The following is a 17,644-nucleotide window of genomic DNA, read 5'->3' as shown; positions in this document are numbered from 1 at the left end:
CCCCCACAGGTGCATTGTTGCGCCGGTCACGTGTTGGACCCGCCTCCAATAAAGCGCAGCCAAAAGTCAGCGCTCCTCTTCTTCCACCGCGAGAGGAGGGAGCAGAGGAGCCGTAAACCGAAACCACCGGGAGCCCGTGTGCGTGAAGGCGGCGCACGGAGATGATTCATCGGTGAAAAAATAAAGCCCGGACGGTAACCGGACACTGCGGCGGATCTGGACCCCGGCGCGTGTGGAGCTTGTGTTCTTGGGGGGGAGAAGGCCAGGTGAGTTAGCGCCTCCTCCACCACGCGTCCCCCAGCGCCTCCATCCAGTTGTGCGTCAGCGATTTTCACTTTGAAGCTGCCGAGCTCGTTTCCTGTGCGTGTGCGTGTGCGTGCATCTCTATCGGCGACTTTAGCTGCACGAACTCGGCTCGTCCATAATTTACAAGCCTCAGTCAGTCAGTCTGATAGTCAGTCGGTCGGTCAGTCAGTCAGCCGGGCTGTGGAGCTCGACCCCCGCGACGCGCAGGGTTTCCGCAGCGCGTCAGGAGCCGCCTCCTGGAGCCCGGAGACCCCCCGATGTCGCAGGAGACGTGTGGACACTGTCCGGGTGATTGGATCAGGTACAGGCGGCGTGAGTGTGTGTGTGCAAAGTGCAGCCGGGGACAGCGAGGAGGTGCTCCGCTGCATCCAGCTTCTCTTATCACCGGATAACAGCCTCGTTCGAACACAAACTCTCATGCAATGCAAATTAAAGCAGATTATTGTTAATGTTCAGAGCGGCCACCGGACGCGGCTTCGAGCCCTAATGGCGCCAGGGCAGCACAGTGCTCGTCGTGCAGCCTGATTCTCATTCGGCACCGGGATCACAAGTGCGACACGAGGAGCAGTTCGAGTCTCATCACACACGCACACAACACTTTTATGATTTAGTGCATTGACCCCCCCCCTCCTGTCTGTCCCTCTCCAGCTTCCATAGGCTGCAGCACCAGTGAGGCAGCTCCGTGCGCACTGAGAGAGTCCACGATCCAATTGGTGGAACCAGCGAGGGGAGCCCCGGCCTTAACCACTGCAGGAGGAGCAGAGGAGACCGAGGGAGAGAGAGGACACCACAGGAGCAGCAGCAGGAGTAATAGCAGCAGCAGGAGGAGGAGGAGGAGCAGCCTGCGCAGTTCAGAGAGGAAGCACTGGGCTCCGGTGGCATGACGGACTTCACCCAAACTGCGCACTGACTCCGCAGGATGCACCGCTGCAGCTGCGCGCTCCGGTAAAGACGCACAACTGCAGGAATCCGACGCAAGAACTGACCCGACCAAAGCTGCGACATCCCCCTTCCCAAACCCCCTGCTGAGCGCCGTGGCCTTGCCGCGGACATGGGACATGTAAACAGTAGCCGGGCTGGATTTTAAACTACACGCACACATCCCACGTCCTCCCCCGCCCCCTCCATCTCCTCCCGGGCCGTCCCGAGATGGAGTCGGAGACGCGGGTCGAGCCTCCGCAGCAGGAGGCAGCCGCGGAGCCGCCCATGCACAGCGTCCACGGGACCAACCGGATCCGGCCGTCCTCCTACCGGGCCCTGCGCAGCGCCGTGTCCAGCCTGGCCCGCATCGACGACTTCAGCTGCGAGAAGATCGGAGCGGGCTTCTTCTCCGAGGTGTTCAAGGTGAGAGCAAGTGTTTTCTCATGGCACTTAGAAGTTCATGCACATGGTTTATTATTATTTATTTTTCTGGTGGGACACATGCTCCAGATTAAGATTCAATGTGCACATACTCTGGGTTACCATGGAAACCCATCATCCGTCCAGTCTGTGTTTGATTATTTGTGATGATTAGACAAAGTGTGAACTCAACTTGTTCACAGCTGCCGACTTGTTAACTTGACTCAACTTGAGCTCTCACCATCTCCAAAGCTATGGCAACCAGTGCATCTCGAACTAAACACCATTAAGAAGCTGGCAATGGGGTATATTTGATATTCTGACAGGCATCCTCCTCGCCCCCTCTCCTCCTCGTCCCCTCTCCTCCACACGTGTTTGTGTCCAGCCTTGCACAACATGTGGGTCACTGCAGTGTGTTGTGGTGTGTAAGTGGATACAGTCAGGACGGGTAGATTCTGGCACTCGTGCAGGTAACCCTACACTCAGGTCTCTGTTCGGACCAGCAGCCCTCGTCTCTGTTGTCACGCTGCTGCTGCTCACTGGTTTGGAGACTGAGCCCAGGGAAGGCCTCATTAAAGATGAGTGGTCCCATATCGTCCTGTGGTGTGAATCCTCTTTGAGAAGAGAGCTTGCTTTATAGGATAATGATTATTTGTTTGTTTATGATGGTTTAATCTTGAGCACTATTGGGTTTAATTGATCATTTGTATGCTTGGATAGTTTTTGTAATATTTCATCTTTATTTCATACATATTTTGCTTATATTTATTATATTGTGGCTTATTTTTTATGTTGGTGTGTTTCCCTTTTTAAATATTTACAGGCACAATTTGATTTGAGGATTACTTACATAATTTTGCTGAATATGGAGCATTCAGGACGAACACTGTGACATAATGACTTTCTCTCTGGTCATAAATAACAGGCTGAACTCTGCCCGGGAGGGGGGGTTGGGGTGAAGGCGGGTTTGATGACAGATTGACTGTCTCACTAAATGTCTGGGTACCAAAGTCAAGTCTCTTCAGTCTCCTGAGTCGCTCCCGTAATTATCATCACGTCGTGTGTTTAGTCTGACTCTTCACTTCAAACTGTAATTCCCTCAAAACCCAACACACTTGAGATGCGTCCACAACGAGGCCCTCTTGTTAAATAGGAGATTATTAGCAGCATCGTGGGAGCGGGGCCAAGACTCACAGGACTAAATGTGACCTGTTGGTGTTTTTTATTTATCCCCCCCCCCCCTCTCCTGCTTCCTCTTTATGTACGTAGCTGTTTGCTTTATGGGTTTGTAGCCGAGTGGGTGATGTGGGCCTAAGGGCGTCTGTCGCTGCTGCCAGGTGACAACTTCATTGGAAAAATAAACAGGGAATTTCCACGTTTTGAGTTACTGGAAACTGGCTCATTTCTGATGCTGTGGCTTGAAATGTAATTAGGTTTAGAAATTGATGCAGATTAGATTTCGTAGATTCTTATAATTATGATCATAAATCACAGCAAGAAAAGTTTTTATCTCTTAACCACTTTGGGAAAACGTGTCCGGTACTTTTTCCGGAGTTTGTATTTTACATATGTTGTTTTGTGATCCACGTCGTGATGAGCAAACACAAATATACTGTAACATGCAAAGATTAAACTTGGCAGGATAGTGGAGTCACATTTCTTTTCTGTTACCAGTAATTCATACATATTGAGAGATGGTGGATTTACAGGACTGTGACATTTCATCCATTTAAAGTTACAACCTGCTCTCTGAACAATCCGGTCTTAAAAAAAGCACGACCAAGTCGAGCCTCCACTTGTTGTATCCGACTCTGTGTTGTGGATTCTCCTCTTTTTTTTTTGGCCTCTTCAGGACACTCGGCCTCCAGAAGCCACTCCCTCAGCTTTGCCCTTTGAATGAGCAATGAGCATGCAAATGTGACCATGTTTACTACCGGCACTTAGGTTTGGATCAACTTGCCCTTTTAATCAAGCCATAAAAATGCAAAAATGTAACCGCAGTTATCAGTCCCATTTAAACCGGTTGTTGACTAAACGACTGTTCCTGGATCCTGCTGTAGTTCAGAGGAAACGGCTTCAAGTTCTGCTGTAAAACCTCTCCCATGTTTTTGTTGATTAGATTCAGCGTGAACCAAAGTGTATATGTCCCGAGCACTTTACATTCAGGCTTTGAAATGGACGTCCTGCTCTGGGCTACAAAGGATCTGGCCTCCCGCTGTGTGTGTGTGTGTGTGTGTGTGTGTGTGTGTGTGTGTGTGTGTGTTCAGTGCAGATCAATGGAGGCGCTCTGCAGGCAGACATTCACCTCTGCAGCGTGCGATTGTGCAACCCTGGAAAAAAAAAAACACAAAATAAAAGTGCAAGACAAAAAACGCGGGAGAAAGGAAGGGAACACGCGTGTCCAGACAAATCCTTCAGGTGTTGTTTTTCATCTTTAATAATCTTAGAGGGAGTTCATTGTGTGTGTGTGTGTGTGTACGTGACCAGCTTTGTCCTTGTGAGAATCCTGTTTTGGTCTGTTTGCATGTTTTTGAAAGCTCAAGCAATAAAACCACTCAGAAAGAAATTGAACCATTACTCCCAGGAAGTTCTAATTGTCTGTTTTTTTTTTTTTAAGCACGATGGTTTAATTGCTAATTCGATTACTGTGTTAGTGCGTCATTTTCCAGCTGTTCCCCTCCTGATAATAGATGGTATATTTGCTAACACAGATAGCACCTGCTGTCTAGGAAGCAGGAAACACAGAACAGGCCTCTTATCCGATTTTGTTTCTTGTTTGTCTCCATCATTTACACGAGACATGAAAATCTCATGACAGTGTTTTCAGAAGCCGGCAGAGCGTCACCGTCCAGTCAGAGACCACATCAGCACTTAAAGTCTCACCTGTGGGTCCATATTGGTCTTTAGGACCCTGGACAAAATGGATGTGAGCCTAAATATAGTAGAAAATATATAAAAATTGAATGTAAGATAACAAATGTGGACCAAATATCTCAAAACAAAAGTGGGTGTTTTTTGGCAAACATGCGGTGCTGAAGGCAAGTTGTAATCTGGATGTGGAACTCAAGTGGCCCATGTGGTAAATTGTGAATATGGTCCCAAATTCAGGCCACCTATGGTTGACATTGTGTCATTTCTTCCAGCCAGTTCTAACGTCACAGACTTTTGAAATGCGTCTCAAAGAAGTAGTTCACCATTTTGGAAATCAGTTATTGACTTTCCTTGTCAGAAGCTGGGTGAGAAGATTGATAGTTGTCTGTATGCTAAAAGCTATAGTTGTTAGCTTAGCCAAAGTTTATTATTTAACATATCTTTTTTCAATCTGTACAAATGTGTAAAAGTAGCATGTTGTGGTTTTACAGGCTGTTTTGTTCTATCATTTTGAGGAATGGGCCAGGATAGCAGTTTCTGTGTTTACAGTTAGCTAGCTAACAGCTAACAGCGAGCTAGGGTTGTATATTTACCTTTGATCTTCTCATTCATCTCTCTGCAAGAAACCAAACGCATGTATTTCCCAAAATGGCGAACTTTTAAATTATTATGTTTTTATATTTACGTTTTCACTGTCACTTGCCAAAAAACTGCAGTTAAACAAAAAAACGTGAAACCCAACTTTTATGGTACATTTAATAGTATGTAATAGCATTTATATTTAGTATTGTCACTCAAAAATACATTAATTATTGTTTTACCGTGTTTCAATCATCAATATTTTGTTAAAAACGTATACCCTTAATTTCTAGGAATAACTTTTAGGAGAATTGGCTTTAACTTTTGTATATAACATCAAAAAGTAGAATTTATATATAGTATTCTGAACAGTCACTTAAAAATGTTATTTGTTTTACTTTGTTGTCAATCTGTCCACAGTTGTTTTGTCTTGTGCCTTCAGCCGACTCGTCGTTCTCTCATTAGCTGGTCCAAGAGATAATTTCAGCTCTGATCCGGTTGTTTGTTTTGGTGATTGTTGAAAAAAGAGGAAGCGGGAAATTATATTTGGAAAAGGCCACGTTTATATGAGTCACAGGGTTTCTTAATATTACAACTAGTCATCATGGAAATTGTTAAATCAGCTGTTATAAGTGTGGTTGGGGGGGGGTTATGCTCACGAGTTGGTGATAATAAGTTGAAAGAGAAATTGGATAAAGAGGATTAAAAACAGACCGAAGTCTCCAGAGGACAAATACTGTCAACATGATTGTGTGTCTGTGTGTGTGCGTGCGTCTGTGTGCTGTGTGTGTCAGCTGCTTGTGACACAACGGTAATGTGAAGGAGAAGCGTTGCCAAACACTGCTGTGGTGCCACTGCTTTTGTGTGTGTGTGTGTGTGTGCGCGCGCACATACGTCTGTGTTGTGTATATCTCGTTTTGTAACAGTGGCTTGGCAAAAGTCCATTAGGCTATTTAAAGCTTTTAAAATTTCAGTTTCATATTGTGATGATGCATTGGCACCACGTCGCCGTCTAAACCTGTCCTCTTACAAACTAATTAAACTAATGATTTTAGTTTCATGTGTGTGAAGTTTTGTCTGTAACACAAAACATTGCTCGAAACATCAAACTTTTATTTTTCATATTGGATTTTTTATGTGTGCGTGCACACATGTGTTGCAACATTAAAACGTGTAGCTACTTGTAATGTTTTTGCTAATAAGTTTATTTTGATATATGTTCATTAGAGCTGCAGCTAATGAATAATTTAATTATCAGTTCATCTGATGCTTATTTTTAAATCCACTAAGAGGGTTATGACTTTTTATATGGGCAGAGAAGCTTTTGCAGCGTAATCGACTTAGGTGGCGAGATGTGGTGTTTTTATCATGTCTGGGAACTTCTCAACAAATGATGCAGAGATCTTGTTAAAAAAGGTGAAATTGTGAGTTTGTTTTAATTTAATCATCAAAGTTGTTGCAGACTAAAGCATTTTAAGATGAGTTATTAAATACATGATGTTTCAGAAGAAAAGAATGTGAATCTTTATTGGTTTGGTTCAGCCGTGACTCCTCGTGAATCTCTGCATCAGAGACTGAGACTCCTTCATCAGGACGTGTTGAGATGTGACCAGTTCTCAGTCTATCCCGGCTGCTGCTGCAGCTTCTACTCTAGAAAGATAAAACGACAACAAAGGAGGGTGGAGGAAAAAAAACGTACACAAACAAACCTCAGTCCATCATCAGCTGTCACCTTTGTGCCTGTGATCGGTTTCAGCGTTCAGGATTAGGAGACTGTGTGTGTGTCTCCTTGTTGCTGTTGGGTGGCGGTGGCGTTGGAATGGGAGAGCCAGTGCAGACTTGAACATCAGGGGCTTAGCGTAAGGACCTTTCCCTCATTATTCCTCTGCTCCCTCTCTCCAGTCGGGGCCTGCTCGCCTGCCATTCACTGTGCAGGTATGTGGCCGTGTTTATGTTCTGCACAGCCACACAAACACAAGGAGTGCTGATGTGCCTGTCTTCACTTGAACCACCGTGTTTATCACTTTAAAAACTTTTCAGCTGGACCCGGGATTGAAAAAGGGAAGTGTTGGGCAAGAGTTGCACAATTATCTATTTTCTGATCCTCCTCCTCCTCCTCTCATAGTTATCAGTGTTTTCATAAAATGCATCTCCACAGACGACTCGTGTTATGTTTACGTCAGCGCACAATGAGCGCTTCCTCCCGTCCACATGTTGTCAATGTGGTCGTCTTCGGCTCGACCTCGGGGAAAGCCACTCCCTTGTAATAGGGTAAACAAACGGCTCAGTGTTTGCATGAGCGTCTCGCCAGTGTCACAAAGATTGTTGGCTGTTTTTCTGGCGGAGCGGAGCTCGGCTGTTTTTATTGGCTCTGTCCCATCGTGCTTTGAAGAGTCAGTTCATTGAAACGCCAAAAAAAAACTCTGCCTCCACCCTGATACACTGGAAATGGGTGTAATTCAAACTGTGGTGCATTTAGAAGTGGAGTCTTTAAAAGTTTAAACAGCATTTTTTATAATTATATTTTAATACACAAACCAAACTTTCTGGAAAATGAAATCGAAGTGATAAGAACTTCTTAAAACGACAAAGATCTGAGAAAAATTTATTTTGATTATTTTTAATTTGGTCCGTGTCCCATGAGTTAACACGGAGGAGGCTGTGTTTAGGGCGACGATGCAGCCATCCACCAGGGGGCGATCAAGATGTTTTACTGCCACTTTTAGGAAGCAGTCATGTTCTCCATCTTTATATACAGTTTAGGGATGAATCAAGCTTCACCACACTGGATCCTACATTTCCCATAATGCAATGCTGCCCTGTAACAGATTTCTACTTCCTAAGCCTGGTAGAGTGATTCCATTTAGATTTTGTTTACTTTACCTCTTTAGAAAAAGTGTAATATTTTTAGCTGTGAGTCGGATACAGATGTTTCTATAATTTGGCACTAAGGATCCCTGGGGTCCTTAAAACTGTCAGCGGCTGTGAATGAATTGGAGTAATGGCAGAAAGATAAAAGTTAATGACACTGAAGAAGAAACTGTGTTTAATGTGGATTGGTCGTGTCGAGGTTTACAGCCAATCTGCTTAATAAGGTCAGTGCTGGCACCGATGTATCAGAAGCTGCAGTGTGCAACGATGGAAATGAAGAGTGAACCACTGACCTGCTGCTGGGAAACACATCTCCATCTTCTCACTCAAGCTTTTCCACGTTGTTAAAAAAACAAATGAAGCCGCTTGTTGATGAGAAACCAGCAGGCGAACGTAAACGTGTATTTGTACATGTACGAACTCGAGGGGGACGTGTTCAGCTCCGTGTTGGACCTGCACTGTTCTCCTCCTCGCGCTGTGACGCTGTTTCTGAACCAAGTCGCCTGCACACACTCTGCTTGCTGTGACACTCCCACACTCTCCTTCACGCCATAACGGAGAGCGCGGCCTCAGGCGATGGCTTGGGCCCCGAGTTGTTGTGTAGGAGAAGTCATTTTCCCAGAGTGAGTGGAGTTCACCCCCTCAGGGACCTTACTCAGTCTCTTCTCACTCCAGCGTGACGCTCTGGTGTGAAATCGGCCGAGGTTTTCCCTGGTTTTGTCACAAATGCTGCGTCTGAGGCAAATTGTGCTTTAGTTCAGTTAAATCCTGCAGAAGTTGTGTATTTAATGACGGTGATGTTACTGTTTGAGGAGCAGATCCTGTTTTATTTTGGGTACTTTCTAAACTATTTTTCGAAGCATGTGTATATATATATATATATTGATGTATATCCTCTCTGCCAGTCCCCACCGTCAATCTGCCTTCCCCAGTGTGGTTCATTTCAAAGTTAATCTAGATTTACGAAGGTGTATGTTCAGCTGCTGAAACGACAACAATGGCTCCTGCTGGTGGGAAGTGTGTGAAGTAACCATGACATCCATGACGGGAGAGGAGGCCTTCAGAGCTGACCCAGTGTCTCGAGGCAAAGTCATACGTGTGTGTGTGTGTGTGTGTGTGTGTGACTGTGTGTGTTGGTTGTGTGGTCACACCACTGCAGCAGCATGTAATTTCTCCTGCAGAGAGTTTTTCTGAATCTCCACTACAGGGTGAGAAGTATGTGGACACCTGGAAAGTGTTTTTCACACATACTCAAAGTTTTGGCCACATTAACGTAAACAGCATTTGGTCAGACTGTGTTTAGGAATACAGATATACATAGATAATGGGATTTGGTGAGTCTCTACAACATTGTATTCCTGTCATTTCCTGTATTTAAGTCAAAATACTTTTTTGGAGGCTAGTTGAAAACCCAGACTCTTGATCTATAGTTTTCTAAAACCCCGGTTACATCTCTTTGCACAAAAACATTAATAAAACATCCTAATGCAAAATAATACACTTCACAGATTGTTTCCATCTCTCATCTACATCCTTACACTTTGTGAAACCAAAACTAAAGCTAATGGGATTCCTCCTCTAATGTAATCTTCATATATCGTGTTCGGAAAAGCTTTTAAATCCCAGATATAAAAAAAAAACACAAACGTCTCTCTTGCCCTTGTGTGCATCCTCATTCTGCAGTTTCAGATAAATCCTCCTCCTCCTCTGTGCATCAGTCGACCACATCGGGCCGCCGGCTAATGACAGACATCGCTGCACATGTTGGCCGCGCAGAGCGAGAGCGCTGCCTGTGACCTTTCCTCTGCTGACGGCGGTACTTTACAAGGCCGAGGACGTTTGAGCGAGAGCTTTAGGGAGTGTCCGAGCCTGCGAGCAGACGTCTGTCATAGGTGCTGTGTGTGTAGGCGGGGACATTATCATTCCAGTGGCAAGTCTGTGGAGAAGACCAGAGAAGTGGTTGGCATGAAGCATGTCCGGGGGGGAACGCCTAATCTTATCGCGTCCTCATTCCAGAGTTTCTAATAACACACACACCTGAGAAAATGTCACACCAGGTTCCACAGCTTGAGTCACACACTCGTCCTGTAATGACGACGAGCGATGGGTTGTTTGTTTTGAAGCCTAAAACACTCGGGACAAAACACTCGGGGGGGGTCAGGCAGTGTTGCAATTCCAACCGCTGCATCATCAGCAGTTGGGTCACGCTTGCACTATAACCTGGGTGTGTGTATGTGTGTCAGGGAAACACGCATGTAACACTCCTCTCAAAAAGCAACAGGGCAGGTGTGTGCAGAGGAGAGGCGGACAAGTGTGATGTAAATCCACAGTCCTGTTTGCCAGATAGATGTGTGTCAATAGAAGCAGGAGTGTCTGTGGTGGTGGGGGGGCTCCTTATCGGCTACACAGCTCCGTCTACGAGCTACGAGAGTCCACCTCATCCTCCAAGTGTTAATGCATCAAGAGACGCAGAGATTAGTCTGCACCGCCTCCACACTCCTGCTGGGTGTTTACATCTCTGCTCGGACTTCACACTTGCAGGATGAGCCAGCTACTGTACTTTGTGTGATTTACATGTGTGCATCCATGCATGTGCTGCAGCACTTTGCTAAAGGCCGAGAAAGGATTTAGTGCTGCAGAGATTGACTCATTGACTGGCTGTTAAGAGGAAGAGGGCTGTGCACATCCTGTGTGTTTTGTGGGTTTGTGTGTGTGTTGTGGGTTTGTGTGTGTGTTAATGGCATTACTTGCTGCAGTCTAGTCTGGTCTCTAATTGGCTTTGTGTTTTTTCCATCACCACTCTGACCAACTGAGATGCAGGCCAGTGTCACACGGACTTCAGCCCCCACAGTTGTGACTTCAGACCTCGGTCTCTCTCTCTCTCACACACACACACACACACACACACACACACACACACACACACACACACACACACACACACACACACACACACACACACACACACCTCATGTCTGTCGTTACACTCTCATGTAACTAATGAAGACACAACCTGAAACCCTCCAGCGCCACTTCAACTTTATTAATAGCTCGTAGGAAATGTTTGTGCAGTAAAAGTCTGATTCCTGGTCCAGGATGGAAGCATCAGTGTCACCACCTCAAAAACAAAATGACAGGTTAGCAACCCTGCTGTCACTCGAGTTGATTGACGGGTCAGTTAATTAGAGTAGCACTTGTAATTAGAGCCTGACTGATGTGGATCTTTGGTTTGAGGGATTAAAAGATCCTGATACCGATATTCCACTTAATGGGATTTAGCTCAAATGCATATTTGTAGCTTTGTATTGTATCGTTGGATTCTGATCATGTGTTTTTATCTGGGCTCATTCGTTTTTATCAGGTTTAGTGTTTAACTCTGGCTTTTCTTTGTTTTTCGTATATCAGCCGTAGTGTTTTGTGGATTGTTCTACATTTAGTTTGGATGGTTTGTATAAAGCATATGAATTATCCATAGATATTTGAATATAAGATCATTTTTTGTATAACCCTAGGGTTTATTCAATGGCTGATAAATCAATAAATTCAAGTCTTTTGTCATTCAAGTAAAGATAGTTGTAATTTTTAGGGTCAAAGCAAATTACAGATCAGCCCCTTCAACATATTGGATAACAAAAGTACTAATGCAAAATATAATTCAAGAATAATTAGACATCACTGTGGTTTTCTCTCGCACGGTTTCTTTTAGAAGTTTTTACAGGCAAATATGCCTGTGGGGGAGTATGTCACGTCTCCATGGTAACCACACCAGGCAGAGCCTCTGCCGCCGCAGCAGGTCGGGGCAGAGAAGCAGCCAAAGCAAATAACAAAAACTCAGCTATATTAATATGTCATCAGTGTGTGGTGGTTTAATCATGTGATTTTATGTTTTTTTTATAATAAATTTTCATTAATCCGGAGCTGCAGGCCTGTTCTGTTCTGATGGTAAATATCCTCGAGGGCTGTTTTGAATGAAGCTTCCCTTCAACTGTTATGTTTCTGTGGAAAGTGGAACAAGCAATAAATCGAGTCCAGGGGGTCGAGTTGCATCATCTCCCCAACTGACCCATTTCTACCCAAACTCTGCTGAACTGGCACTTTTGAAAATCTCTTCTTCCCCTTGTGAATCGTTCCAGTCAATCAAAATATCTAATTTATGTGTTGTTTTTAATGTGTGATCCAGGTGCAGCATCGTGTGTCAGGTCAGGTGATGGCCCTGAAGATGAACATCCTGGCCAGCAACAGAGCCAACATGCTCAGGGAGGTGCAGCTCATGAACAGACTGTCTCACCCCAACATACTCAGGTACCTGAAACCTTTGGACCCCCCCTTGATGATCTGATCTGTTTAGTCTGGTCCTCGTCTCTGTGCATCTAGAAGCTGTTTTTCTCCTTGTTAATAAAGTGTTTGTCTGCTCGTCCTCCAGGTTTATAGGAGTGTGTGTGCACGAGGGGCAGCTCCACGCTCTCACTGAGGTAAGACACTGTTAATCTGCTGCAAGATGTTCAGGATTTTAATTTATTATTAATAGAAAGTCGTTTTTATTCTTTTCAAACCAGTTTATTGGAGGAAAGTCAACTTCTAAGACTTTCTGAGATCATGTCCCTAAAAATTCTATTATCTATACCACTTATCCTTTGAGGGTCGCTGGGGGGGTGGAGCCAATCCCAGCTGACGTCGTAGAGCGAGAGGCGGTAAAATAACTGGTGGCTGTGGCTCAGGAGGAAGAGCGGGTCGTCCATTCTGAAGTGCCCTTGGGCGAAATACTGAACCCCCAAATTACCCTTGACATGAATAGTTTGTGATTAGAAGAGCTGTGTGAATGTGACTTGTCCTGTAAAGAGCTTCGAGTGGTCGATGAGACTGGAAAAGCACAATACAGGATGAATACAAGACAGTTTACCATCTTCTCACTGACGCTCTGCTACAGACAGCTGAGTGTCCTGGGTCGGACACCTGTGATGGGTTGACCCGATGTTGCCGTGGTAACCGAGCAGTGAAAAGGAGAGCGATCGGCAGATAAGAGGGCGATTCGATGCTCTGACACCTGAACTCCTCTTTTCATTATGTTGTTATTGATCCATGGTGGATCACGAAGAAAACAAAAACAAACTGTTCTGTAAAACCCAACAAACGGTAGAATATAGATTGAGCAGACGTGTGAGTGAAATATCAGCTGGGATTGACTCCAGTTTCTCCACGATCCTGAAAGTGGTATAAATAATGGAAGGTTGGAAGTTAAGGTGCCTTACTTTAATATTTCAAGTCCCAAATCGGTCTGAGCATCATTTTGAGAATCTCATTTAAAAACCATGTTAATAATGATGCCGATAATCATGGTAATATTGGTCCCAGTTCCCCCAGACAATATCTGAAGCAGCTCTCATATGAAAAACAGTTTATAAATGCGATGCTCACTGAGCCTGAGTAATAAAACGTCTTGTGTTTGTCCCGATGCTCCAGTACATCAACGGGGGGAACTTGGAGCAGCTGTTGGGCAGCAACGTGTACCTGTCGTGGAGCGTGCGGCTCAGCCTGGCCCTGGACATCGCCCGCGGGCTGCAGTATCTGCACAGCAAGGGCATCTTCCACAGGGACCTCACCTCCAAGGTAACGGCTAACGTGCACACGTACAGTACACACACATCACTGAACATCTGCAGACTGATGCTCCACTGGGACTCTGCTCCTAAGGCAGCAATACATACATGTGTTACACGCACTAATGCACATTTAGCTGCAGTCACTTAACATATAGACGCTCCAACACAAGCTGAGGTGGGAACATTTTAACTTGGGTCAAGTGATACAAGATTCCTGGATCTGCACCAAAAATATAACGTGTTGAGTAGTTTCTGAATCATACTACAAACAAACTTTGAGGTAAAGCAGAAGCAGATGTTTTGAAACCAAGCAGTCACATCTACAAATGAAATGCTGATATCCTGTAAACTGCTTTACACTTGCAGATCAGATTTGAGTGGCGGTCGTGGTCATATGGCTGCTAAGAAGTAGAGATTGTGAAATAATCCCCTCATTGTTTTAAAACACATAAATCCACTCATTTCTGATGCATGTTTGGAAAGCGAGCTGTTCACAGCAGGAGCTTACATCACCGCTGAAACACCCGGTAATAAAGTGACATGTGTGACCTCTGTGACCCCGTGTGCAGAACTGCCTGGTGCGCTGGGAGAGCGGCGTGTGCTCGGCCGTGGTGGGAGACTTTGGCCTGGCGGAGAAAATCCCAGATTACAGGTCAGTCCCACAACGGTCCATTCATCGGAGCTTCTATCAACACGCTGTGATTAGATAAGTCGGGCTCAATAAATTCCTCTGCGCCTCTCTGTCTCGGTTATCTCTCTCTGAGCAAAGCGCTTTAAAACAAGTCTCCAACAGCTTCTTCTTTCTGAGTCACGGCGACGAGACTCACTCTGTCACCTTTTCCACAGTTTGTGGTTAATCCTCCGTCTTCTCCGGCAGCTCTCGCTCTGTGGAACGATTCTCATTAATGCTGCTGAGCGTCGGACAAACAGCAGCTCGACTCTGAGGTGTTGTCAAAGTTGAATCTGCTCGAACCCTCGGCCTCTTCCCCCGTGTGTTCGCAGCTGCGTGTTTCTCTTCAACGAGCGCTGACATTTATGTGGCGTGTTTTATTCTCCGCCATCAATTCACCGCTGGCTTGAGCTTGACCATAAATGACAACGCTCCTCTGACGTGGGCTTTTTATTTCCTTCAGCTGGTTTTCCTGTGACGACATGTCTCTCAGTGTTGGATGATCACATTCTTGTCTTCGCTGGGGGAAATATTCCATTGGAAAAAGTCCTGAATTGGGATTTTTATTAATGCAGAAGTTTCATCACTAAAGCAGTTGGCTACAGGAGAATGAGAAGTGTGCGTGGAGAGGCCAAATGGATCTGCTCCAGAATTAAACTGGTAGTTTTGGAACAATCCCTGCAGACAATCAGCTAAACACAAGGCAATGAAAGCATAATCTCCTTTCTGAGGTTTTATTGCTTCCTACTGAACTTGATGCAGAATTGTTTTCTGTGCAGTGGTGTGAAAAATTTACGTCCGTCTTGTAAAAACATTTTTCTTTCTTTGTGTGTGTGTGTCACTGTTGCATTCCTGCACCTGTCGGACATGAGTCCTCTGTTTGCTCCAGCCTCTCTCTACCTCCCTCTCTCTCTCTACCTCCCTCTCTCTCTCTACCTCCCTCTCTCCCTCTCCCTCTCTCTCTTTCTCTCTAAAGCAGCTGGTGATTGTAGTTTTCTCTCACTTCCGAGTTCATGTTTGCTTTTTCATTCCAGTCAAACACAGTGATATCCTGTGGCAGAGAATGGATGATGTTGACACGTATTGAATGTGTGTGTTTTGTGTTAGTGCTGCCACTGTGCTGGTGGCATGGAAGGAAGGGAGGGAGGGAGGAAAGGAGGGAAGGAGAGGAGATGGCGGGGGTTTAGGAAAAGCACTCCAAATAAGGTCAAACTATTCCAGTCCTCCTCCAGCTCTCTGTCGTGCTGGATCTCTCTCGGCCCTCGTAGAACAAGTCACTCTTGTCCTTCACACTCCCGTGCTTCCTCGTCGGTTTCCCCTTTTTTAATTCTCTTTCTATTCTCAGTTTTCTCTCTCTGCTGATTTCTGCTCTCGCTCCACTTCTCCACATGTTGTTTACGTTGGGAGCCTCGCTCTCGTTTGTCCCTCTGCCATCCCGTCGCCGCTTGTAAATTTGCAGTATCATAGCCCACAGTAGCAGATGGAAATAGCCCAGAGAGGAAGTATCTGCCAGCAGGGTGTGTGTGTGTGTGTGTGTTTGTGTGCGAGCGCAGGCATGTGTGCAGGCACGTTGTCCTTGCACATTCTTGTGTTCCTTCCTTCTTTTTATTCGGTTAAATTTCACAACCTTATCTCCAGATAACTGAAAAACACTGCGGTTTCTAAGATACAAAGGAAGTTTCAACTTGCAGAAACCTGATGGTTTTCATTTAGTTGAACAACATCCTAACTGCGACTTTATTAGAAATGACTTGTTGTCGTGTGCAAACATTTTATTTCAGGTTGTTTTCGATGAACCTCAATAAAAACTATTTTAAAACGTTGGGTTGTTGTTGTTGTTGTTGCCTCTTTGTGAATATTTTTCATATTCACTCTGATCAAATTGATTTAGAAACATTATTATTATTATTATTATTATAACACTGATCTGTGATACTTTGTGCTGCAGGATCCTTTTAAAACTTGGATTCTCTAAGTGCTCATTTCCTGTTTCCTTTTATTCGTTTAATTTATCTTTTTATTCCCTCTATTCTGTCATGAAGCCTTTTCCATTTTATGCAAAGTCCTTTGAGTTCCATCATTGATATGTGCTGTGGAGATAAACTGTGCGTTTCCTTCTCTCCTCCTCCCTCCCTCCATCCATCCTCTTCCCTCTTTCCTGCAGTGAGGATGAAGACCAGGAGCCCCTGGCCGTCGTCGGCTCCCCCTACTGGATGGCCCCCGAGGTTCTCCGAGGAGAAGTGTACAATGAGAAGGTAATGACGGATCCCTGCCTTCATCAATGTGCAGCTGCAGCAGTTCAAGGTCCACAGTGGGTGTGATGTGACGATAGTCGCTCAAAGAACGGAAGCCGAGCTATAAATATCTAATAATTCAGTTATGTGTCACAAAAGCAAACAGGGATTCAGTTGGTTAGTAATTTAATTACATAAGAGCGGCACGTCCTGCAAAGGGGTTAGTGGTATTTCTCTGTGTAGCTTGGTGGAAATCCTCATTAAATCTTTGAGTTGTATTTAAGTGATGATTATATTGTTTCAGTTTTATGGAGCAGTTGCATAATCATGTTTTCAGACCTATGTGTCTAAATAACAGTAATTGTGCAGCATATGTAAGTGAAACCTGAGAGAAACTAAAGACTAAATATCTGTTTCTTTTCTTGCATTAAGTTTTTTTGGGGGAAGATCCAGAATTTACGATATTTTTTTGTGTGTCTCTCTTCATCTTCGTCATCTCCTCTTCCTCCCTCTGCGCAGGTGGACGTGTTTGCGTTCGGGATCATCCTGTGTGAGGTCATCGCGAGGATACAGGCCGACCCTGACATCCTGCCACGCACCGAGGTACGGACCACGGCGTTTTCATCACGATGCCCTCACACCCCCATCTCCTCCTCCTCCTCCTCCTCCTCCTCTTCATCACATACTCATTTCATTAAGCAGCTGATTATATAACAGTCTGACCTTGTGTGGAAAGATGATTAGAATAAAAGACCTGTTAATGATGTGCAGGTTGATTTCAGTGCCTTGAATCTGCACCATGTTGGTTATGATTATGAAAAAATGGTGAATACAGGAAGTTGACTTTGCAGGACCGAGGATCACATGAGTCAAAACTGTAACTGCTGATGGCTCAAATTAAGTGATGACCTCTTTATGATCCGAGAACAAGTGAATTCACCCAGTTCTCGATAATATATTTTAAGTTATGTCGATTTTACTGAGCAACAGCGCCCTCTGCAGTCGTGTGGGGTGATTGGTTCTGTTGGGCTCTGTGTCCGAGAGGTTAAGAGGAAAACGACCTAAATGTGTTGACTGCTTAATCCCACTCACTGAACTCAAACCCAACTGAACGCTGGGTATTACCCATGATCCTCTGCTTCCTGAACACAGTGGAGCTGTTGGTTCACACA

The 17,644-nt window shown here is 45.0% G+C and overlaps 1 protein-coding gene across 4 annotated transcripts in view; it reads left to right on the top strand.

The window, feature by feature from the left end:
* The window catches only part of tesk1b (testis associated actin remodelling kinase 1b), a 33,764-nt gene that overhangs the window by 13,515 nt on the left and 2,605 nt on the right, over nucleotides 1–17,644 (top strand). For 2 of the 4 annotated variants that reach the window (XM_035148573.2, XM_035148572.2), the window contains 7 exons: nucleotides 955–1,650; nucleotides 12,149–12,270; nucleotides 12,392–12,440; nucleotides 13,429–13,575; nucleotides 14,138–14,220; nucleotides 16,403–16,493; nucleotides 16,992–17,075. In XM_035148573.2, coding sequence (XP_035004464.1) covers nucleotides 1,456–1,650; nucleotides 12,149–12,270; nucleotides 12,392–12,440; nucleotides 13,429–13,575; nucleotides 14,138–14,220; nucleotides 16,403–16,493; nucleotides 16,992–17,075 — 771 coding nt within the window. In that variant the 5' untranslated portion in view covers nucleotides 955–1,455. Of the gene's footprint in view, nucleotides 1–52; nucleotides 267–312; nucleotides 608–954; nucleotides 1,651–12,148; nucleotides 12,271–12,391; nucleotides 12,441–13,428; nucleotides 13,576–14,137; nucleotides 14,221–16,402; nucleotides 16,494–16,991; nucleotides 17,076–17,644 lie in introns of those variants that run through there. The other 2 variants (XM_035148570.2, XM_035148574.2) reach the window with 2 other exon arrangements.

Source organism: Hippoglossus stenolepis, chromosome 23 (assembly GCF_022539355.2).
Source record: "Hippoglossus stenolepis isolate QCI-W04-F060 chromosome 23, HSTE1.2, whole genome shotgun sequence".
Taxonomy (NCBI): domain Eukaryota; kingdom Metazoa; phylum Chordata; class Actinopteri; order Pleuronectiformes; family Pleuronectidae; genus Hippoglossus; species Hippoglossus stenolepis.
This window is presented reverse-complemented; position numbering and strand designations above follow the sequence as displayed.